The following is a 25,891-nucleotide window of genomic DNA, read 5'->3' on the forward strand; positions in this document are numbered from 1 at the left end:
CTAGGGGTTTAAAAGGCTTGTTGCATATGCTAAATGCAATCGTGTTCCCTATGAAAGTGGCGTTATCCTTTTATTGCTTTCTAGTTCATAGTTGATTAGTTATTTGTTTCATTCCTTTACTTTGTAGTTCATTGCTAGGGACTAGCAATATTTAAGTTTAGGGGTGTGATGAGCGTTGAAAAGTGCGCATTTAAACCCCTTAAGCTTAGGTATTCCAGGACCTTTATCTATCTTACTTTCCTGTTTTAGACTAATTTCGTATTATTGCCCTTTTTAGGTGCTTATCCCTAAAATAAGCTAATTCAGCCCCATAAAAGCTTAAAAGAAGCTAACTCAAGCTGGATGGAAGAAGGGTGCAAAGTAGAAGTAGATTGAAGCAAAGTATGGAATTCAGCAGGTTTGATCGATCACAAAAATACTTCGATCGATCGAAAGTTCATCGATCTAGATATTTCAAGATGGATCCAAGCTCTGTTGTCCTTATTTAAAGATCCCACAAAGTTAGATCGATCCAACAATTCTCAAATCGATCGAAAAGATTCCATCTTATCTTGTTGTACCACCCCACCTACCACTTTTGTCTCTTTCCCCAAAATATCTTATATCTGTCCTTATCCAAAAAGGCTCCCCCATGGGAGGATCGATCCAGCCAAAGTTTGATAGATCTCAGCTCAGTTTGATCGATCACAGCACAAGTTCGATCGATCGAACCCTCTCAAATGCGAAAAAAATATATTTCCAGCTCATTAGAAGTTGTCTTATTGTGCAATCATTGGAGGAGCCCTTGTGTACGAGCCTAGACCATTGGGTGTGACATTTGAGCTTCCTATATAAGGAATATGAGCCACTTTTATGAGGAGGTTACACAATACACAAAGACACAATAGAGAGCATTTTAGAGATAGTCTTAGAGAGGAAGAAAAGAGAAGAGCTAGAGACACTCTTGGAGGCTTTCCATCCACTTGAAGAAGAGGAGCATTCCGACCATGGAGATAGCCCTTGAAGGTTGGAGGACACCATCTATGAGTGGCTAAACATCATCTTTGGGCTAGAGTTAGCCCTAAGCATGCTTTCTTTATCTTGATTCATGTATTTTGAGGGGATTTGTGTTGTAATACATGTTTTGACATCTTTATATACATAGATCTTGTTTATATACATCGATCTTGTTTATTCAATGATTTGTATGGTTTAATTCTTCTAAGTGACCATTTCATTCTATCCATATGTCTATGTATGCTAGAATAGATGTTCATGTGTTTATCTCTATTTCTTGTATTGTTGATGCATGTCTATGTGTATTAATGCTATAGATCTAGAGATTGTCAAGACATAGTGCTTAATAGAATGCTCTTGTGGTTTATTTGGTGGTTCATACTCATTACTTGATGGATTGTGCCTCTCCTTTAGTTTAATTAGTTTAATTTTCATGTCATTAGCTTAAATGTAGTGTAGTTACCTTAGTTGTTAAATGGGAGGACAATCTATGCTTGTTGTTTGATGTTTCATACTTATGAATGCAAGTAGCATATTTCTCTAATTTTGTGATGTGTTTGGATTGTGAGCTTAAAGAAGGATTAATGGCTTAGTTTGATATATTGTGATGTTCATTGTGTTGTCTAGACAATATATACTTAATTGGTCATCCATACTTGTTGAAACAACCACACACACTCACTAATGTTGCAACATATGCCTTCCCCTCATTAATTGTGAATTGAGTGTAGAGAAAAGTGATGCTTAGTGGTGATCTCTAAAGTTCCAAGATCTCTCTTTCTTGTTTTCTCTATCCTTTAATTACTTGCTTGATATTAATCTTGTTTAGTTTTAATTGTAGTTTAATCAACCAAACAACCTACCTTTGATCACTCGACCTACTAAACCTAAGCCTTGTTTCCACTACTAGTGCACCCTCAATCCCTTGGAACGATCCCTACTCACCCTTGCTATATTTTTAGTTAGTGGTAGTAGTGACATTTATAAATATAAAACTTGGCCACACTATTTTGCACAAATTTAGCCCCACCCAAGGGGAGACACCACATATACTTTTGGTTACTTTACTTTTGTAGGAGGTAATCTTGTTACATGGAGAAGTAAGAAACAAAATGTTGTTGCTCGCTCAAGTGCAGAAGCTGAATTCAGGGGTATGGCGCTTGCACTTTGTGAAACATTGTGGTTAAGACTTCTATTGCGGGATTTGGGTTATCTACCTGGGCAACCTATTCGACTATATTGTGACAATAAAGCAGCATGCGATATTGCCCATAATCCGGTTCAACATGATCGTACGAAGCATGTTGAAATAGACAGATTCTTCATTAAGGAGAAGTTCGATGGGAAAATTGTGGAGTTGCCTAAGATTCGATCTGAGAATCAATTAACCGACATTCTCACCAAAGTAGTCTCAAATCAAGTGTTTTCAAAATTTTTAGACAAGTTGGGCATGTGTGACATCTATGCACCAACTTGAGGGGGACTACTGAGATTTTATCTTTTATAGTACAGCTGTAGGATTGAATTATTTTCTCCTTGATTTAGGGCTAATTGGTAAGTAATTAGTTACTTATTTTAGCTAGTCCTATTCTATAAATTGGATGTAACACTCATCAATGAATTATGATATAGAGTTTTTTAATTCTCATATTTTTTTTGAAGACTTTGTTGCGTTGGTGGTCCAATTGCGTAGATATGCGACGGCATCACAAATCTACAGTGGCGGTGGCAGTGACCTACGATGGCGACAACTATCTATAACAATCGGTAGTGGCGATTGAGGTGGAGATGGAGATAACAAATATAACACGTATATGTATATAACATGATTGAGGTAGAGAGGGGGTTGTAGTCGAAGACTGAGCAGGTGGCGCCAGATGCTGGCGTTAACGGCGAAGATCTAGGCCATGGTGAGGACTATTGCGATACTGGCTCGGAGCTCCGTCGTGAGGGTGGTGTTCTGTCGGCCATTGCACGTCACCTTAATGCATTATTGTTTCTACAAGAATCACTATCGGAGTCCCAGCAGACAGACGTCCAGCATCACCAACGACTTCTTCTCTTCGATAACGGTGGCGCATACTTGCACTAACAGTAGGGGCGCATTACATTCACGTGTCACCGATGGAGCTGCGAATTATGGTCTCGCTGAAACCCTTTGTTGTAAATTTCACAGACATATAGATTCGTCTCCCATCTTTTCTCCCTCTCTCTTTATCACTCCCTCAGTGTCTCTCACGCTCGCTTTGGTCTGATCTTGAAGTGCCGACGCTTTCTCTATCTCTTACGTCCTCACAGTGTCGACATAGTTGTGGTTTCTTACAGTGCCGCCACCGATGTGAACCTCCATAAGCCACCGCCGCCATCGCAAGCCGTGAACCATGGATTCCATGTTTTAAATCTTGTTTCTCACCAAAATCCATGGATTCCGACTACAATCAGATTAGATTAGGAACTGACTCTATATACATGGTGTTATACATTAGATTATGAACTTATTTATGAATTATTTAACTTGCCACTGGGATGATGGTGGCAGTTTTGAGGTGGGATGTTGGTGGTGCCACTGTAACCGCTAGAATTCATGACAGTTCTATTACTATGTGTGATGGATTTGGCAAATGACCTTTCTTTGATTGAGAGAGAGAGAGAGAGAGAGGAGAAAGAGAGTGATTTGGTGGGTTTTGTTATAAGGGTATTTTTTGCAATTAATGTTATAGATATTTTGTATTAAATTATATTTAAAAGAATTGGGATAAATGAGTCATTTTGCATGTGTCAAACCCAAAAAATAATTTGGAGTGTAAGTGAAGTTAAAACTAAATTTTTTATCTAGTTAAAAGAATAACTTAACCTAGGAGTGTTTGTGTAATTTGTCTTTATTGTTATGTCTTTTTACTTGAAGTGAATATAATTATTCTCAGTATATATATATATATATATTTCTCATATTATTATTATTATTCCAATTATCTTTTTGTAACAAAATTACCTTTGTTTTCCGACTTCTTAATTTCGTAAACTTGCTTGGTTGTGTGCCTGTGAGTTCTCCTCGACCCGTCGGCTTCCTTTTCTCAATTCGTGCTTTTTACAAATACTTTGTTAGATTGATCGCAAAATTGAAGGATCTAATCTGCATTGCCAAACCCAACTGCGAGATCTCCTCCACCCGTTGGCTTCCTTTTCTCAATTCGTGCCTTCTACAAATACTTTGTTAGATTGATCGCAAAATTGACTAAACCCAACTGGTATGTATTTCCATTCGTTGTCTTCATATATATATATATATATATATATATATATCCGCTACGCTTATTGTGTTGTATGATAAGCTCTTATGGATTTTGAGAACCAAACTGGTTTTGAAGTAATAATTGGTTTGAGGTACCAACTGGGTTTTGGGTAACAAGTATCGATACAATTCTCAAGTGACCCAATCTTTGTTTTGAACACTTCCCATATTGGTTTCACCATTTGTGTAGTGATCTATTATTTTAATTTGTGTTTTTCATTGAAACTTAATCATAATTTCAATTACTGATATGTACATTAAGACATGCATACATATATAAAAGCGTTTTTTTCCCCGTAAAGACAGACATTTTTTTTTAACTGGCTCTTTGTTGTTGATTCTAAGTTCTTTGTTTTTTTTAACGTGATTTTTTTTTTAGTTTTCTCAATTAAGAGGAAATATTGTATGATATAACTATGATAGATGGCACCTTGATGTCACTACAAAATTATGGCTTATATAACGCACACACAAGTGTCTGACTTTTTTTTATGATTAACGTCTAATTTTTAAAATACTTTGGCATTGGTTTGACAACTAAAATCATCTTAAACAAATTATTTTCGCACTGTTAGTGGAAATTTTCTATTTTCTGAACTATCACATTACAGAGTTAACCTCTTGGCTAAAGAATGTATTGACTGAACAATTACATTTTTTCTTTTTCTTTCTTTTTCTTCTAATTCAAAATTAAACAAGAATGACTGCTAATTAATAAATGAGTGATAACACAATATTAATTTTTCTAAAATGCTATTGTCTTGTGAGAAACTCCAATAACATCTCTAGTTTCTTTACATTCTATAGATTCCAATTGGAAAGTATCAGTAATTGCAATCATTAATCTATGTGTAAAGTATTTGCGTTTCACTAGTGGGAAAAGTTGATCATCCTTTTTTTTTCTTCCTTCTATTATTGTCATAAAATTCACAGTTGCCTTTACTTTGGTTCATACAGATGGAAGAGCGAAAATGTGAAGAGCTAAACATGGATTGTTTGGTGAATGTGCTTGGGAGATTGGGAATGGAGTCCCTGCTATTTGATGTTCCCTTCGTATGCAAATCACGGTACAAAGCAACTCTAAATCCTCTATGCTGGCAGCATCTTGATTTTCCTAAAACCTCAAACTCCTTCAAATCAAGATTATTGGATGAATATCGATCAAAAGGATTTAAGGCAACTGAATTGATTAAGTTAGCCATTGATCGTAGTGGTGGATCTGCTGTTTCACTAGTTGTTCCTATGTATTTTACGGATGAGGCATTTGTTTGTCTTGCGGAACGGTAAGTTATTGAAACTTCATTACAATAATCAGAAAAAAAATATACAGTTGCATGATATTGGAATATGAGAAGTTAAAGATGAAGTGTGAATACCACTGCTAGGAAAAAAGAAAAAAAAAAAAAATGGGATTTCTATCATACTGGTAATTCGTGAATAATCATCTTCATTTTTAAATTGTGCATGGTTGTTCTTTTAGTCAGAAGTTTTATAGCTGCTTCTAATTATTTTATGCTCAAAATTTGCATTTATTCATCCGAATTGTTTCTTTAGGTTGTTTGGTTTGCATTTTTAGTTTGGTAGTGGAGGCTGTTCTCCCTCCCCTTGAGGGCGGGATGAATCTGTTTGCCATGGATATTGGGTAAGCCTAGGGTTTAGTCTTGATCTCTAAGAGTTGAACAAAATCTTTGGGTCATTCTCAGATGTTTTATGTCAACTCAATTACCGTGGGGAAAAGATAAGATAAGACGTGAAAAGGAAATTCTTATTTTTTAACTTTGGTTACTGTGGAAAGGAAGGAAAATAAGATGTGGGAAAGTAGGTGTGAAACTAACAATTTCAAATGTCTTGTAACAATTTTTTTACCTTCTAATCTCATTTAACCTTGTGGGAAAATTTGAATGCCTTTTTAACATTTTTTACTTTCTAATTTCATTCAATCAGTTTTTACTTTTTAATCTTACTAACCTTATAAAGGAATTTTCTAAAACTCATGTAATGTTGAGGGAAAATAACTTCTTTTTCTTTCCTAATTTCTTGATGAAATGGGTTTCCCAACTATCTTCATTCGACTATCTTCATTTAGTGTTCTTTGCATCAAGTTTAGAACTATAGAGAACAAAGTGCTTTAATGGGAAATCTGTTGAACGGTTCTATTTAAAATAAATGTCCTTTGGGTTGTGTGGAGGTAGGGGCTTAGATGACTACACGTTACCAATTGAAAATCATTATAGTTCTGAAAAAAATGTTTAAATTTATTTCACAGTGATTTTTCTGTTGGCAGGTGCCCTGCCTTGAAATTTCTGACGCTGCCTCTTGTAGCATCAAATGAAAGTCCCTTCTTTTCAAGATTTATAAGCAAGTGGAAAAGTTTGCAGATGTTAGGCTTGGAAGCTCCCGTGATATGAAAGCAATCCTTCCCCAAGTCAGCCTTCATTGTAAGAATTTTGTTGATTTAGGTATTTCCGGAGGCTACATTGAGAAAGATGAATCATTGCTTATAGTCACCTTACTGCCAAACATAAAGTGTTTGGATCTAAGGCAGACATATCTGAATCGGGAGGCTCTTGTAAGGATTTTGAAGTGCTGTAGAAACCTTGTGTATTTTGATGTTAGAGACTGCGAAGGTTTTGAGGGTGACGAAGAGATATTGAAGCTTGCTTCTCATATTCCTAACTTCATTTATGGTTCAAGAGTGCCAGAAGAGGGCTTGATATGTACATTTTCAGGAGTGCCGGATGATGGCTGGAGTGAAGATGAGAGCGATGATGAGAGTGGTGATGGCTTTACCATCCACCCTGGCGGAAATGGCGAGTGAATTTCATTACATCATTTACATTTTTGATTCAAGGGCAAACATGCCCTGGGCTGGCGCCCGTCCTGGTAGTGCTATATATTTATTGTCCTCCTGTTCTTCTTGATAAAGGTCAAAGCTGCTGTGATTAATGGTTGGCTAATTTAAAGAGTGTTTGCCATTATTTAAAAATCCAGAGTTGGTTTGAGAAAATCAATGTGTTTCTGTTATTCGGATAAATTAGTGTTGGACTATCGGTTTATTATTAGTTGTCATTTGCCTCGTCATTCTTCTAGTCTTTGGTTGTAATGGTTGTGATTCAATTTGATTACTAGTAAATTATGATTTTCAAAAACAATCTTTTCTGGTGCATTATGTAATTTTTATATATACCTCTCTTGCTGAGGTGATTCAAAGTTTTGTTATGATGATTTCTTATTTTCTTGGAAATTTGAAATTTATATTAATCTGGGAGAGAATTAAAATAGGGTAGGTTGCGTCTAACAATTAAAAAGGAAAGTTGCAATGAGAAACAAAAGATGTCTAGGATCCTATGGTGGTTCCTAGTCTGGATTTGTCCGCGAGGCCCCTTCCATGGCCTACCCTTGAAATCCATTTATGGTAATTTTAGGTTAAAGATATGACACGGTTCCTATTTTTTGGAGAAACCTGATACATGAACGTTTTAATTTTAAATTTGGAAAGCTGACACAAAACTCTTGAATTTAGATTCAAGAATCACTCAATTTAGATCTAAAATGAGCAAGTTAGGACCATTTGAAGACAGGACATCAAAGCTGCCAAGCAATAGGAAATAGTCGGCTCAGTTGACAACTAAGTCGGCTCTTTTAGGTTGAGAGCATGAAAAATGAAGAAAATGTAGCGGGAATGAACCAAGTTGACTCGGTTGAAGAAATAGTCACAGCCCCTTAGGCTGAGTGCATAAAAAAAAAATGAAGAAAATGAAGACCGAATGAACTAAGTCGACTCCCTTAAGAACTGAGTCGGCTCGGTTGAAGAAAGAGTCGGTTCGGTTGGCAATTGAGCCAACTCAAATCTGGAAAGAAAGCAAAAACAATGCAGCCGAAGTTGCTATCTGACACAGGTCCAATGGAATACCTAAACATGCATTCTAAATTCTCAAAAATGATTTCATTGATACCCAAAAATGATAAATAAGCTCCCTAAATATGAATTGTCTTTTGCAAGTGTGTGTTAACATACCTATGAACGTTTTAATTTTAAATTTGTACCCTCACAAAATTCTATGACAATGACGTTGGGTTCCTATAGGAGAAGATTGTGGTTGGGTGGGTCCAAATAATCATGAGTGAAATGTTTACGTGTGTTCATGTAGGATAGTGTCATTTTCAAACTAGTAATTAGTACGAGGCTTTTTAAGAAAAAATTAAAAAACAATAGCTTTTTCATTAACTTTATATTACACTGAAATCGCTTAAAACAGTAATTGCCAATACAATCACTGAATTACTTTGCTTTCTTTCTTCGAACACTCTAGAGTTAATGTAATAATATAAAATTGTTTTACTTTGTTTTCTTTCTTTGAACACTCTAGAGTTAATGTAATACTATATGTAATACTATAAAATTGTTTACAATTTAGAGCTTAATCAACTGGACTCTCAGACTCGGTTTGGTTAGATAAAAATTGAAAATGAAAAGTTTGGTTAGATAAAAATTAATAATGAAAAATAAAAGTAAAAAAAAGTGAAGTTAAATGAAAAGAAAAGAATTTTTTTTACCATGTATCTGTTTAGCATGAAAAATTTTCAAGAAAAAAAATGAGAAATCACTATTTAATAATTTTAATAACATGAAACTTACCATAAAAAGAAAGATTTTATTGCAAATAAGACATTATCAAGAAATCAAAATTTTCTTATATTTTTTTGTAGGAAAACTTTACAGTATAATTATGAAAGCGGGCCAAAACGCAACCCAAAGACAAACAAGTATCCAAGGCACTCTGGCCTAAAAGTTGGCCCAACAAGAATGAAAAGCCAGTGACACCTTAGAAATCCAGAAACAAGCCCAATTAGGGGAAAACAGAGAGTCGTCGTTAACGGGTATATGAAGTGGCCAATTAGCCATTAACATTGGATACAATAACATAATATGTTATACACCGACCAACCAATAAATCCTTAATTTTCTTTGGACCTACTCTAATTTTGTGACATGAAATATTGATAACTAATCTTCACATATATGGGAATTTTATTATACTAGCGCATTAATTATATAAATTTGTGTGTAATGTATATATATATATATATATATATAGGGTAAAGTGCAATAAACCCCTCTGAACTATCAGCTAATAACACAAAATCCCCCCTAAACTAAGTATTACCCCCTGAACTATTTAAAAAGTGCAAATTGAGGACACAATAAAAAATTGCCGGCACGAGAGGTAACCAGAGATGCAAAATTACCAAATTACCCTTACAAAAAAATCCAATTACAGAGTGACAAACCCTAATTACGTGCCGCTGCAATACCCAGAATGCTGCCACCACCGTCGGAGGAAATGAAGACAACTACGGCCAGAAGAGAGGTTGTAGAGATCAGCGCCAAGCCCAGACCAACGCCGCCATGATGTGAAGAGGAGCATCCTTAAAGTGGCCAATCATCTCCAATTTTACTACAATCACGGACCAAGATTCCTGCCTGCTTCAAAGCCCAATCAATCTATGCATACATATCTTCATCTGGATCATCCATGGCGTCGGAGAAGAGACTGTAGCCGTTCGCCGGAATCCATATCCGGCCATTAATGCCCACCGTCCCACTCTCTCTTCCCACCACCATCTCTGCCGCAAATCCCGCCACCACCACCGCCACTGCCGCCATAGTCTCTCACTAGCACTCCATCGTATTGAAAACTAAATTACTCAATCGAACCCTACAAACTCACTGCTGCCACCACCATCATCGCTGAACCAATTAAACCACTAATTTTTTTTAAGGCACGCCACCATAAGGTCAACCAATCAAGCAAAAATCTTCTCTCAAACAATTTTACCCAATCGACTACAAAGCCACCGTCACTGCCATCATCACCAAACTAATCTAACCATAATTTTTGGAAACTCAAATAATTCATATTGAACCACCCAAGCCACTGTTATCACCCACCACTTCTACAACCACCATCACCGCTACCATGGCTTCGATCATCGCCGGAAAAAATGATGAATCAGTTCTAGGGTTTGGATTTATTCTCCATATGATTGAGTATTTCCTTTTGCGATGATTCATTGTGTTGGAGGAGTTTGGGCTCTAGCAGCAAATGGGTGAATCTCAAAGAATTTTGTAACATTGATATTGATTTTGTGATTGGGTTTGTGAAATTTAGTGTCTATAGTTGTTGATGGGATTGCAGATAATGAGTACCAGAGAGAGATGCGATTTGGTAGGGATAAGCCTAATTAGAGTTAGGGTTAGCCAATTGGGGTTTTTATTGATTTAACCCTATAAGGGTAATATTGTCATATTTAAATTACAGTGCCTATTTAACCAAAAAATTTGGACTAAACAGTGACATCGCGTGTTTTTTGCAAAAAGTGGGATAGGTTAGGGGGTTTCTTGGGAAAGAGAGTATAGATCAAGGGTGTTTATTGCACTTTACCCATATATATATATATATATGCAAACTTGACACTCCATGTAATGCATGAATATCCTCCACGAAAACGTATGTTTTTAAATGAAGTTAGCAGGGCTTGACAAACTACTTCTACCCCTAAAAATAAGATTTAAAATGTACTTATCATAAATAATAATAATAATAATAATAAAGATTTAAAGTGCAAATCACAACTGTATACCATTTAAACTTGTCATTTTCAAAAATAATTTCAAGTTCATTTGTTCTTTAAATAATTTAAAGTAGAACACATCATTGCCAACATCAAGACTACCACATTTATATATATATTACACATATGAATTTTTATATATTCACTACATAAAAATTAAAAATTAATCTTTAAAAACGTTGAAATTTGTCCTCAACACAATCCTCTAAATATAAAAAAAGGTAAAGTGTAATAAATTCCTTTCAACTATCAGTTAAAAGCATAAAAACCCCCCGAACTAATTAATGTCCCTCAATTATTGAAAAAGTGCAATTTAAGGGTCATCGGAGATGTTAGATTACCGAATTTTCCTTTTAATAAAATGACATCTTTATAGTTATTATTACTAACGTGGCTAATCTCAAAAGCCAATAATATTGCGCCAACACATCACCTGATCACAATTTCACCTAAATTTTAGGCCAAACACCACACCAACGCGCTAATCACCACCCACTCAAAGCCTTTGTAATCACAGTCACAGCTCTTTCTCTAAACACTACAACAACTTCCATCGTCCAGGGAAGTCATCACCACCTCTCTCTTTTGTTGAAACCCTCTTTTGTCGATAATAAAAACAATGAGGGGTCTGAGGGACTCCTTATCTCCTCTACTAATGATGATTTTTTTATAATGACCCAGTCATTTTTTCTCCTTTCATTTTTCTCAAATTTTACGGATAAATTTTTTTAGTTTAAATTTCTTTTTTTTCGAGTTCTGTCTCTCATCATTGGGTGTTGTCTCAAGTGCTTGGAAATGGTTTCTGAGACTCTTTCATTTAGATTGACAACTTCCTTTAAAGACCGAGTCATTTTCACATTTTCACTTTTTAGACACTATTCACCTTTTGTCTTTTTCCCGTTTGTCACTTTGTTGGCACAACTTCACTTTTCGTGTTTGGTTTTGCTTCCACTTTTGCATGCACTCATGATATGTGATTTCTTAGAAACATGTATTTTTACTTTCCTAGAAATGCATGTCATTAGTGTACCTTCTCCCTTAGGGGTGTGGATGCACACTTTCTTTGGAAACTTTCTTATTTTTGGGGTTACTTGTGTAATTACTTAAAGTAATTATTTTTTGTCTTAGGGACCATTTTGCAATTTAATTTAGAAGATATTTTCAAAAAGGACCATTTTGTAATTAAGTTTGCAAGATATTTAGAGGAGGGACCTACTTACAATTATTTTTGGGCTACCTTGGGATTATGTTAAAGAAGGGTTTTTGTGCAATTAACCAAGACTTGTGTGTGTTGACCATGGTGTTAGTTCACCTAGAAAGTGGAGGGCTTCTAAATCCTCCCCTCACATTTTGATCTCCCTCACATTTTACATTATCCTTTACATTAGAACCCTAGCCTCCATGGATGAAGCTTAAAGCCTTAAGCTTTGACTTTGATTTTTGAAAGCCTTCCATTGATATTCAAGCTTGACCTTAGGAATACTTTTTGTTCTCCTCATCCTCCTCCACATAATCCTAGAAGGAAAACTTGAAATTCCTTTGCTTTCCTTGGATTCAAGAGGAACAATCATCTTGTGAGGTCGGGGGTGTTCTAGTTTATTATTTAAAGGTTTTACTTGCTTTTGCAGTGAAATATAAGTTATATGCATGTATTATATTAACTTGAGAAATTAATAATTAATTGTAGCTTGCATATAACTTACTTTAGACTTGATATATGGCATAACCACGACTTGATCTTTGTTATATGTTAATTTGGGATGATTTAAATGAGTTTCAAATCTAAAGATTTAATGGATTTAATTTGATTTAAATTCTACTTAATTGTGCTTTGCTTGTATTCCATTTTAGACTTGATATATGGCATGGCTATGACTTAATCCTTGTTATATACTAATTTGGGATCATTTGAATAACTTTTGAAATCTAGAGATTTAATTAAAATAAATTAATTAAATTCCACATGATGTTATCTTGCTCACTTTGTAAAATTGATGTGATATATGCAATGACCATGGAATGATCTTTCACATATATTATTTAGAGAATTTTTTGGACAACTTAGATTTCTAGAGAAATTAATTAATTAGGTTAATTAATTTCTACTTAGTATTCTAATGATTTGGACATCTATTTCATGGGGCTTTTACCTTTTTATCATGTATCATGACTTGTTGCAATTTAGCTTCATTAATGTAGTTAATGAACTTGAACCTTTACATTGGAATGATTTAATTGTTCAAGTGTTATTAAACAAATAATTAAATCATTAATCTTATACTTGTGGTATATTTATATCAATGGATTCCATGTACTATATATCATGGTTGTAGTCTATATAGATGCACACTATAATTTCTTGACATTTCACATGCCATTATAGTTGAGAACTTAGGGCATGACTTGTGTGTTCCAAAATCTTGGTTGTGTATGGAATGTGGTATAATGCATTACTTATATCTTGATACATTCTTGGTTACACAACTTGTTGATTTTGGAACTTAGGATATCAATCAAGAATTGACATGACTAGGACTTGGTTCTAGTAGGGGAGATAGAGAGCTCCCTACATCATAGTGCGCACTAGGGGAAGGTACCCATGGGTTAGTAGCCCTAAAGTGATCCCAAGAGTACGGTTTTAATCTAGGCGATATCCGAGTATCCACATTGGTTGATTTCACTCTTTAAATTTCAAGTGTTGCATTTCTTAAAGATTTAAGACCCTTTTCGTGTTATATGAAATATTACAACCTTGTTAATTTGCATAGACTTTATGCTTCACCTCGGATCTCACTTTTTAAATTCCAAGTGTTGCATTCCTTGACGATTTAAGAAACTTTTCGTGTTATATGAAATGTTCTGATAAGTGCTTAAATGTTGCACATTTCAACACCTAAGTTAGGGTATTTCAGTCTTTGCATCTATCTTAATTTCATGTTTTAGTCCTAATTTATGTTTATGTGTATTTCAGGGCAATAAAGTTAAAATGAGCTAAGAACGGTCCATTAAAGCCTTTTTGGAGTCAAGTAAAGATATTCAGAAAAGCTCAGAAAATGGCAAAAAGGAGGTCGCAGCCCATTGCTCGTATAGTGTGTTTATTCTTCAAAAACAGTCAATCTCAGGCCTTTGATGATGTTCCCAAAGATGAAGAAGCAAACTAATGAGCTCGGGGCAAAAATGGAGCTAAATAGGGATTAAAGGAAATTTCCAACTCTGGGGGGATCGATCTCCCAGGGTGGGGGATCGATCCCCCAGGACTTGGCAACATTACAGATTCTTTTTATTGTTTGGGCTTATTTTGTGAACTATTGGGCTTTAATAGGGTTGTTACTTAAGGCCCAGTGAGCCATTAGATTAGGGTTAGTATTTATTTTTATTTAGGTGAATATTATTAGAATAATTAATTATTATTTTTTTTCGGTACCGAGATATCACGTTCTCTCAAGAGAATAGGTAGGGTAAGAAGAGAGGGAAGAGTGGAGGCACAAATTTGGGGAAGAATATCTACACACTCATCTCTCTTGAGCATCAAAGAAGAAGAAGAAGGAGCAAAGCATGGAGGTGGATCTTGTTGACACCTTGACTACCACAACCATGATGGGCTAGCTCTCCACTTAGGGCTTAGTTAAGCCCTAAGTCTCTTGTAATCTAAACCTTTGCAATTTCTATTTCTGGGGAGATTAATATATTGTTGTAGTTGATGTTGTGGTCTTCTGATTTCATACTTGGATGTTCCAAGATTTATATTAATTAATCCTTCCATTATTTCTCTATCTTTGGTTGCATGTCTATGTGTGATCAATCTAGGGTTTACACTCATGATTAGATGTTGAAGATTAATTCTTTTATTAATTCTCTATGTTAATTTCATGTCTATGTGTTATTAATTGAGAATTATACTTGAAGACCATGACATGGTATTTAATGGATGCAATTGTTAACTAGTTTGATGGTTTATACTCTATTCTTGATGGGTTGTGTTATGATTAGACAATTCATACTTGAAATTGATATTCCACACTTATTATATGCAATTTGTATCATCTTCTTGATTGTGGATTATATGTAAATGGTCAATGGATTTGTTTGGTTATGGTTTTGTCTTGATAGGTTGTACTACACCCTAGTTTACTTGTCATTAGGTAGACAATCTACACTTGATTAATCAATCCATCATCATAATTGAAATTTTTGTTATCACATTGATGTGTGCTCTTATTAGATGCATTTGTAGATTTGTGAGATAGGTTAAGCCTCAAGATTGGTGTGTTGTCCTACACTTAGTTTACTTGTTGGTTAGGTAGGCAATGCATTACAAATGAATTGGATGATCATGCTTACATATGCAAATTGTGCCATTGATTGTAGCTACATTTTAATTACAACAATGTTCTCCCTATTAATGGAAAGCAAGTGGTTAATTGCATGAGCTTAGTGGTGCTTCCAATAAACCCTAAGAATTTTCTTTTATCTCTTAAACCCCTAACTCTAACTTAGTTTATTTTCATTGCATTTTAATTTAATTGTTCACTAGTTTAATCAACCAACCATCTATTTTATTCTCTCTTTATCTCTTTTATGGTAATCATTTGTTAAAACCAACTGTCTTATTTGAATCCAAGCCAAAGGTCTCTTAGGTTCGATCCCTTCTCACTTCATAGTACATAGTATAAGTGTCTAGCGGTTTATAAATGTAAACTATGATGCCCGTTTGATACCATTTCTAAAACCAAAGTGTTGTGCATTATTTTGTGCACACGCTCGGGTCGCATCATGTTCCTACCTTGTTTAATTGCATAGATATTATGCATTATTCTTGATTTCACGCCTTGTCCTTATCTTGTTAATTGAATTGTTTCAATCTTGTTAATTTTCTTAGTTATCTCATTTCATGTTACTTTATGCTATCGTGACTTAGGAATGATCTTATACATGTAACTTGACTTAGATTCTAGGTGGCATAGACCACATCTAATGATTTATATTAACATGCAAAATCTCTAAACCCTTAGATTTCAAGTGTTATCTTTTGAAGATCTAAGAACCTTGTCGTGTTATATGGAGTATTTCCTACCTTGTTTAATTATATAGACATTATGCTTACTTCATGTATTTAGACCTCATTCAGCATACTTGAAACTGTGCACTTGCTTCTTATATCTAAATTTCATTTAGTATACTCGTGTCTTGTATACTTACTTTGTGAATTTCATTTCAATTGCCTATGTAACTTATGATGATCCCTGAGTCTAACTTTGACATACACGTTAGGTGGCATGAGCCCTTTTAACATGTTTCACCTTAAGGTGATATTATTGTAAAATGCTAGGTCTATGCATGCTCATTCTCTACGAGTAACTTGTTTACTCATCTCAAAGTTATCGGGTGATTTTTCAGGTACGGATACCTTGGTTCGAGATGCACATCATTCCTTGGGTGACTTGTAACTTTTAATTTTACATTTTATGCAAATGTTAGCATGAAATGTCATTTTGTAGCCTTATATATCAAAACTTGTATTTTTGATTCAATATATGTAATGTGTACATAAGTACACCTTTTACAATGCATTTGACATGTATGAGAAGAGGCCGGAGGCCAAAGACAATTATTTTGTATCTTATGTAACATTTGACTTCATGAAATATTATGAAAATATTGAAGAATAACAAGTTATTATTTCACCATGGTTGCATCGGGTGTGGAAATTCCATTTTTATTTTTTTATACGGTCTCATTAATCATGTATGAAGTGTGACCAAGGGCAAAATGGTAATTTGCAATCATTTGTAAATTTTGGTTTTCAAAATTTTCATTTCATGTGTATATTCGCCTTTTTGGTCGTCGGGGGGTCGGATTTTGCATCGGCCGTTTTCGGGAGCCGCAGACCATTTTCGTGGGCTCAAAATCACTTATTTCGTTTGTGTTCATATTCGTTTCAGCCTAGAATTGCATTTGGGATCAAATGCATACTTGGTACAAAGTTGCATTTTCACCGTTTTGAGCTTAATCTGATCTAAGGGCATTCTAGACATTTCACAGTAAGTTTTTTTTTTTTTTTTTTTTTTTTTTTTTTTTTTTTTTTTTTTTGTCCACGTTGTCAGGTAGAAAACATGATTTTTTTTTTTTGGGGGGGGGGGGGGGGGTTTCTTCTTTGTGTTTTTTTCAAAAAGGCCTAGAAAGTCTTCAAAATCACATGCATTTCAAACTCAAAGAGCTACTAAGCTTGTCTACAAGACGAGCGCTCGTCCATGGGAGACAAGCGCTTGTAAATAGGGCAGTGGGTTTTTGCCCTAGGGCGAGTCTTCTACGAGCACTCGTCGCCTTTGGACAAGCGCTCGTCCGTCCTTTTGTGTATGTGTGCATGTGTGTTTTGTTCCAACACTACACCTCCGTCTTCATGTTGTTGTATCTCTTTCGTTTTAACTCTGAATTGGTTAATTCTTGAGTCTAAACTGACCGCATCAAAATAATATTTTCAATGGTACCAATTTTAGCTTCAGATTCTACTTGTAGCTCAAGATATTTAAGTTTTAGTAAGGTAGTGTCAGAATTTGGTTCGAACCGGGATATGGTTTCCCTTCCTTCGACTTCAGGACTTGGTACCTTTGCTGTTCGGACTCCGAATCAAGTGATTCTTGAGTCCATCTTTGTTAATTTTTCATTATCTTTTGAATGGTGTGCCCGATTGCACCAGGATATACCTGGATAATTACCAGTTTACCCTTTAGTCTTAAGTGCTCGTTTTTTCTTCGTCTTGCCGTTTCTCCTTCGTTCGGATTCCGAATCATGCGATTCTTGAGTCCATCTTAATTAGTTTTTCATTGTCTTTCCATCGGTGTGTTCGGTGGCACCCGAATACATATTTTTTTGAAATAACTATTTTGCCCCTAGGGCTGAATTATTATTTTTTCGATCTCTTGCTTCCGCACTTTATTCCTTTAGGTTTCGTGACCTCATGGAAGGTCATTTTAGACTCTTAGAGGTGTGTTGTGCCTTGGGAGACTGTTTTCTTGTTTCTTACTTCCATATTTTTGGATCTGTTTTGGGTCATCACAGGACACACTGGGTTTGTAAAAATCTAGGGTTGTCACATTTTTTCTTTCCTTTTCTTGAATTTTATTATACACTGAATGATTCGGACATGTATGCAGGAACACGAAAGGCTTTATAATAAACTTCATAACAAAATGTCATTCATTAATACAAGTCCCCAAAAAAATAATCAGTTCATATAAAGTACAAGAAGATAGTAGTGCATAAAACAGAGTTGCATTCCATTATACCAAAAAAGGGGGGAACAACAATAGGTAATTGGAAACTAAGGTAGGCCATGCAAGTTTAAACTCGCAGGACCAATAAAGGAAGCTACCACTGCATCTCCTCTTCAAGGGACGTTATGCTCTGATGTCACGCCTCCACCTGTCCCTGCAGCTCCTTCAGTCGAGCCTCCTCTGCCTCTAAAACCCTTATTTCTTCCTCCGCATGATCTCGAAGGTCCTTCACATCGAGCAGCCAATTCTCCCGATCCGCTTAAACCCTTACGCGAATAACGAGCTCCTTTATCCAGCCAACCTCTACTTATGCCCTTTTAAGGTCACACGTGCCAAGCACCAAGAACTTGAGGTCCTCGTGTTCAAGACACCTGTGCTTGGCTTCTCGAAGAGTTTACACCAAACGGAATAGAGACCTATACACAAACTGAATAAATAACTCTACAGCTATGTCTAAATACTCAAAAGTACGAGGGTATATAGCCTTGATTTCCTCCAAAACTTACACTTGTGACGGCAGAAATGTTGCACCACCCCCACAGGATTAGGGCCTGCGAGCCTGCTATCGCAACACCCCTGAAGGAGGGGAGATCAATGACAAGGGCGCGAGGCGTCGGGATGGCATCCGAGGAGGTGGTTACTTAAGCATCGTCCCTAGGACTATCGTTACCTCTGTTGCCCGAACCCTCCCTATTGGGAGCTTTTTGATCCTCTGAGCCCCTGTTACTCAAACCCATTTCGACCGAGGATACACTGTTAGCAGGAGCAGGTAGGGCATCGCAGGCCTTCTCAACCTCCGGCTCAAAGTCACTAAGGGCATTATGGGTTTCCCTATGGTGTTCTTGAGCCGATGAATGAGTATCACTCACAGCATCCTCGTCCCCTCGGTCTGAAGCGCTATACTAGACCATGATCGTATCTTCATCAACTTGCTGCAATATAAGTTAAAAAAAAAAAAGGGGAAGAGGTTACCCCATCTATCCATAATACTAAGAGCACCAGAGGTAGGTTACCTTCGCTGGTGGACGAGTTGCCCTCGGAACTGGAGGCAAACTCCGCAGCAAGACCCATGATTGCTGCGTTAATTTCACCTTTTTCATTAATCTGCCCCAAACCCCGAGCTAAGAGGATAAGTTCTTTAACTATGCCATGCCTTGAGAGAGTGGGGAGCAAATGATAGATGTTCAGATCGAAGGAAAGTACCTCCCTCACGGAATGGTAAGGATCTAGAAGCACATTTGCAAGAGTATTGAGGAAGTCAAGGGGAATGTCCAAGCCACCATGATCTGAAGAGGAGGCACGAGCCACACTCACAACCCCCGAGGTCATATTATCAATGGGCAAAGACTAGGACCGAGTACCACCAGCAACCTTTGTATGAACAGCCAATCGAGGACCCCCAGTAAAAACATTGGACACCTCGAAAGGACACTGAAAAGGAAAAAACTAAGTTAAAACCCAAAGGAACCAAATGATAGAATGTTCGCTTTTGCTCTCAAATACCACTTTTTAGTTTTGTTTTGATACCACTTTGTTAGAAATAGTGGTCTAGATACACACACAACTCTATACTATTTGGAAGAGAATAAAAATGGAGGAAGAACACTTTTTATTTCACTTGATTCATCTTATTTTTCTGCTCATTCAACTTTTCTCCCTACATAAAATAGATATAGTACATGAGTTTATATAGGCTCTAAGACATATATAACCAATTACATTTCAATGCCCAATTACTCCCACTAATCCCACTAACATAGTATTTAGTAGGCTTAACTCTCATGTCTTCCACTAATACAAATACAAACTCCCACTAACATAGTATTTAGGAGACTTAATTCCCATACATCTTAGTCTTATATAACCTTCTTCATCAAGACCATTTACTACCCCACTAACATGAAATCATGTATACCAAATACTTGAAAATACAAATTACAACTAAAATTATAAAATCAAGTTTATTTTCAACACCCCCCTTTAAACTTGATTTTGTGACTTGAAAAAACTTCTTATTGATCTTGGGCTTGATCAAAAGTTTGTTGGTTGGTCTTGAGTTCCACCTCCTTCAATTGCTACAATTTTCTTAGCCATTTCCATTAATGTGTAGGGCTTGTGAAACTTCTTCAAATGCTTGAATAATGCCTTCTCGTAATCAACTTTTATCTTCTTCACATGGGCGCACAATCCGTTTTCTCTCTTCTTGAATTCTTGAAATTTCTTGAACTTCTTATGTGCTTCTTCTTTGGAATTAAAAAAATAACTCCATATTTACCCAACCTGAAGATGTTAATGCACCAAATTCATCAACTTGTGCATCTTCTTTAACACTTTCTTCTCCTTTGTCTTCTCTTTTAACTTTATTCTCCTCCACTTTTTTAATCCCTTCTTTAACACATCTCTTTACCTCTTCCTCATTCACCATTTCAAGTTGTTTTTCAAATTCTTCAACATGATTTGTGTTGTACGCCTCTTCATTCTCCACACCTTTGTTCTCAAGACTTTCATAATCAACCTTCGTAAACTCATCATCCTCAAAGCATTGTACCCAATACTCCATGGGTAGTGATTCACCTCTATGATTGGAAACGATGGTCTCGAGCATCTTCCAAACATAACTTGGAGTTTTGGACTTTCCAAAATACTCCCAAATTGCTTGATATATTGCCTTTTGGAACACTACCAATGCCTTTTCTTCTTTCTTTTCATGAAGCTTGTTGGACGTGCCATTCTTTGGCTCTAATCCAACAACATCCCACAAATCACATGCTTTGAGGTATGAAGTCATGATGATTCTCATTCTCTTGTAATTAGAGAACATCATCTTCTCACTGAGAAAATACATTTTCCCTTCTTCTTCATCATCAAGGAGAAACATGTTTTCCTTAAAATGTTGAACCTTCTAGGATCAACTTCATCAGGCCTTCAGGATTGTCGAAGCTCTGAACATGAAACCTGGCTCTGATATGGAACCTGGCTCTGATACCACTTTGTTGGCTTTTGCTCTCAAATACTACTTTCTAGTTTTGCTTTGATACCACTTTGTTGGAAATAGTTGTCTAGATACACACACCACTCTATACTATTTGGAAGAGAATAAAAATGGAGGAAGAACACTTTTTATTTCACTTGATTCATCTTATTTTTCTACTCATTCAACTTTTCTCCCAACATAAAATAGGTATAGTACATGAGTTTATATAGGCTCTAAGACATATGTAACCAATTACATTTCAATGCCCAATTACTCCCACTAATCCCACTAACATAGTATTTAGTAGGCTTAACTCTCATGTCTTCCACTAATACAAATACAAACTCCCACTAACATAGTATTTAGGAGACTTAATTCCCATACATCTTAGTCTTATATAACCTTCTTCATCAAGACCATTTACTACCCCACTAACATGAAATGCACACATGCATCATGTATACCAAATACTTGAAAATACAAATTACAACTAAAATTATAAAATCAAGTTTATTTTCAACATAGAAGGGGTGAGGGGAGAGATAGATTAATCAAATGAGGACTGAGAGCAAAAGAGCTAACCTTGCTTTGCTTTGAGGGCACAGGAGCAGGAATGAAAGAAGAAACCTCGATCTCAGATCTTCACTTTGAGCGCATGGGCCGAGTTATTGTCCGAGCAATGTCGAGGGTTGCCTCGGCCGTATGAAGGGGGCATAGTTCTTCGGTCTCACATTTTTTCCCTTGAGAGGGAGCCACTCCTTTCTTCCTTTTAGGATGGTGGAAAGAACTATCTTCTCTCATCAAAGGATGAATGGGAGTCGGTATGGGATCACTCCGAATAAATGATTTGAAGGAAAGCACCACCTCCTTCCAATAGGCCTTCGAGCTCGTACCGTCCCTCGAATAAGTAAGCAGGTGAAGAACTTGGCACCCCCTACGAGTTCCCCACCATTAGAGTCAAGAAAATAGGAAAATTCAACCTTGTAGGTACGGTCCTAATGAGCACCACGACCATAATGTTGAGGGATGCCTTAGTCCCAACTAAATTGATGAGCCACTCTATGGGGATTGTACACTTTGCCCAACCCAGTGTTGGTAAGAACAAGAGTAGGGAGATAGCCTTCTGAGAGCATGGCAAGGTTGGTTAACCTATAAACGAATCAGATCCGGACCAGATAACAGTCAATTCGATCCGAATCCGATAGGCATATTTAGTGATCCAATCCGATTCGATAATCCAACGGATTCTTGCATAGTCAATCCATATCTGTTATTCACTATATCAGATGTCTGAGCTGACAAGTCCGATCCGATTATCAGTTATACCCCTTTGCAATTTACATAGAATGATCAAGCAAATTGATCTAATATTGGGGTAAAAAAAGAGAAGATAATTCAGTTCTGTAACATAGAACTAGAAAATGAGTAAATAAGACCTTACTAAATATAATAAATGCTCTGAGCAACTTGGCCTCATGATTCCTTGTTGAATCTAAGGAGGGGAATTGCTTTGAAAAATAAAAAATTAGGGTTTGCAATAGAAAAAATAAAAGAAAAAGTAGAATAAAAATATACTCCCTCCATCCCAATTTCAGTGTCACTTATGGGGAGTAGTAATTTTTAAGGGGACATGTGGGACATGCATTTTCTGCTTGCTAATGAGTGCTGAATACTGTATATTTGAGCCTCTAAATTCGCACATGTTAAGACCTAAAGCGATACTTCTATCCAGTTTTATACTAATTTATGTTTATTTCATGTTTTTAGGTACTTTCCCAAAGAAATGCTTAAAACCGAGCTGTTATGGTGAAAAGACTGACATTGAAGCTTATAGAGCCGTTGCTGGTCATCTGAACTTATTTTGCGGTCAAAAAGGTGATTTTGGAGAAGTTTAAGTGCCAAGGCTCGAGCCTATGTTCCTACGGCTCGAGCTCAAAACCAACTGAAGCAAGAATTCTAACTAAGGCAAACAAAGCTCGAGCCTAGGATCTTAAGGCTCGGGCCCAAACAAGAGTGCTCGAACCCAAATTACATCGAAATATGAGAAGACATTTTAAAGAACTCCGGTTGCCAGAGCTCGAGCCTTTGACCATAAGGCTCGAGCCCAACTTCCAAGGCTTGAGCCCACAAGGCATGGTGATCGAGCACTGTTAAAGATTCATCCCAAAAATATTCTAAGTGTTGAAGAAAAAGACGCTTTAGAAATTATTTAAAAAAAAATGGCTAAGTGTTAAGGTTATGCTCGAGCCTATCCCAAGAGGCTAGAGCCCAAGCCCTATGGCTCGAGCCCTTGCTGTTTAGTTAGACTTAATTGATGCGGGATTTGTCTTATTGAAGTCCTCTTTCATCCAAGATAGGCCCAAACTTAACCTAGAAGATCTAAAAGTTGTCCAAACCTTATTAGAAGTTAATTCTTCTATAAAAGTTGACAAAAAGCCTAAAGCAAAAGTTCCGGTTCCGATTCCAATTTCCAGATTTAGTTCTCTCAATTATTGGTAGATTTCAGGGTTTTGAAGGGAAGATCCCAAGAAGAAGTTTTGGCGGTCCATAATGATGCAATCTACAACAACCAAGATGATATCTTCCGTCGTCATGAGTAGCTAACTTCTATCTTAGGGCAATGATGTATCCCGAATTTGAGTATTATGGTTTGATCATTCTAACTTTGGAATTTATGTATTTATATATCTTGATTGCATAGTTATGAGCAATTGATTACAGATCAATTGGTGTTTTAATAAAATAATGGTTTTTTTAATGATTAATACCTTGTCTTAGATTTAATTGTTCTTAAATTGTTCTCAACCTATACTTGTTGTATGTAACTAGTGGATGCCTATCAGACATAAGTATGGAGATTATGCAATAGTGTTCCAACGTTTGTTCATAAATGAATGGTTTTATAATCTATGCCTAGGGAAGATAAGTTATACTGCAACATTAGTTAGAAGTAGGTAAGTAGATAGTTCGTGCCAACTGAAGAAAGGGTATAATTAGTTGAAGTTCATGAAACATCTTTCTTTAAAACCCGAATTAAATAAATGTTATTGAGTTTAATCCATATGATACATAAATTGTGAATTCCCAAGGTTGAATGGTTGACCATAATACGAGATTCGTGGTGAAGTCAATCCCTAAGTATCTCTATCCCTGATCTTTTCCTTTTTAATTTAGTTTATTTTTTTGTTAATGGTCGTGACAAACATTCAATCAATCAAACATTTTTCTCTCACTAAATCAAAATTATATTAATTGAATACTTAGATAAACTACGATAGTCTCTGTGGTTCGACACCCTTAATATAGCCCTATTCTGCTATTGCAAGTGGTTATTATTGACACACATCACCCGAAACATTAATAACTTGCCCTTTTAAGTTTTGAATATTCAAGTTTGAAATTTTAAACTCAAAGGACATATATAGAAAGATGTGAAATATATTTATTTGAAAAAGGAAAGTGAACACTTATTTTAGGACAAACAAAAAAAGAAAGTAACAAACTAATCCTCAAGGTTGGACAATAAATCGCTGGCTCTCCCTTTTTGCTTCTTGCCATCGATCTATCACTCTGCTTTCACTCATGTTTTTCTCAAAGTCTGCAAGCCAAAAACGGATTACAGAATTGTAGTGGCTTTTAGAATTTTCTTTCTCGTGTCTGGTATCAATTGAGTAAGTTATAGATACTAGAAAATTTATTACTTTATTGGTGAGAACACCCTAATATTGTACCTAAAGTATTGTGATTCCTTTTTTGTCATTTATAGGGTGAGATGTGGACAGCAAAGAAATAATGGATTTATTTCTTTATAACAGCACTTGAGTGACAATTATTTATTTTTATACAAAATTATAAAAAAAAAAGGATGCAGTTTAACCCCCAGAATTTGAAATTCTTTTAATCGAAGTAGAGGTGAGTTTAAAAATAAAAAATCATAAAGTCTCAAATTCATCTTGATTAATAATTAATGTATAAATAAATATTCAGTAAATCATGTGCTTATCTTGTCTCTGTATATTGATATGAATTTAAAATTATTATAATCAAGTTAAAGATGAATTTAAAACTCGCAAAAGTTTCGAATCCATCTCAATTAATAATTAATAAATAAATAAATATTCTTTTTTAGCGATAATTTTTTTTTTATAGTAATTTTAATTTTTGTCAATATTTTTGTTATTATGATTCTTAAATATTTATCTATATTAATAAAAATTATAAAATTTATTTAAATTGGAATTATATTTTAAAATAAATATGTATATCGAGGTGCACTGAAGTTGCCTCCAACTCTAATGCACAACAACCATTAACGAGGTTTGAAAAAAAAAAACAAAAAGATTTAGGAAAGAGAGTGCTTGTCCTAAACATGCGCACTTAGCATCCTCAGTGACACCATCACACAACAAAACAGACTAAAAAAATATAGGGCTCAAGTAGGTAAAAGAAAAGAAATAATTGGTTAAAGTAATTTAGAGTCCATTGTCATTCTATGTTAGACGCGTAGGAGATCAACCCCATTGATCGAACGGTTACGAGTTCTGTGTGATGGCCCAGATTCTTAGAACCCGGTGCGTCAACGAGTAACTCGAAAACTGACCCGATGACGCATCCCAACAGCAAAAGCAAGAAAAGGAGAGAGGTCTTTAGAGATGAATACCATCTCTAAGACATCCTAGTGACCTTCTGAGAAGTCATGGGACTAAAAAAGGAAACGAA

At 35.8% G+C, this 25,891-nt stretch overlaps 1 protein-coding gene across 1 annotated transcript; it reads left to right on the forward strand.

Annotated features, from left to right (window-relative positions):
- Positions 1 to 5,245: 5,245 nt before the first annotated feature.
- On the forward strand, positions 5,246 to 7,106 carry LOC132296511 (F-box/LRR-repeat protein At3g48880-like). Its single transcript, XM_059794703.1, has 4 exons — positions 5,246 to 5,571; positions 5,865 to 5,930; positions 6,573 to 6,658; positions 6,748 to 7,106. Exons 1-4 carry the CDS (start codon positions 5,246 to 5,248, stop codon positions 7,104 to 7,106), a joined length of 837 nt encoding a protein of 278 aa, XP_059650686.1.
- The last annotated feature ends 18,785 nt before the right edge of the window (positions 7,107 to 25,891 follow it).

This window comes from Cornus florida, unplaced genomic scaffold (assembly GCF_030987335.1).
Source record: "Cornus florida cultivar Cherokee Brave unplaced genomic scaffold, ASM3098733v1 CherokeeBrave_3.0.0_Hap2_Chr02, whole genome shotgun sequence".
Taxonomy (NCBI): domain Eukaryota; kingdom Viridiplantae; phylum Streptophyta; class Magnoliopsida; order Cornales; family Cornaceae; genus Cornus; species Cornus florida.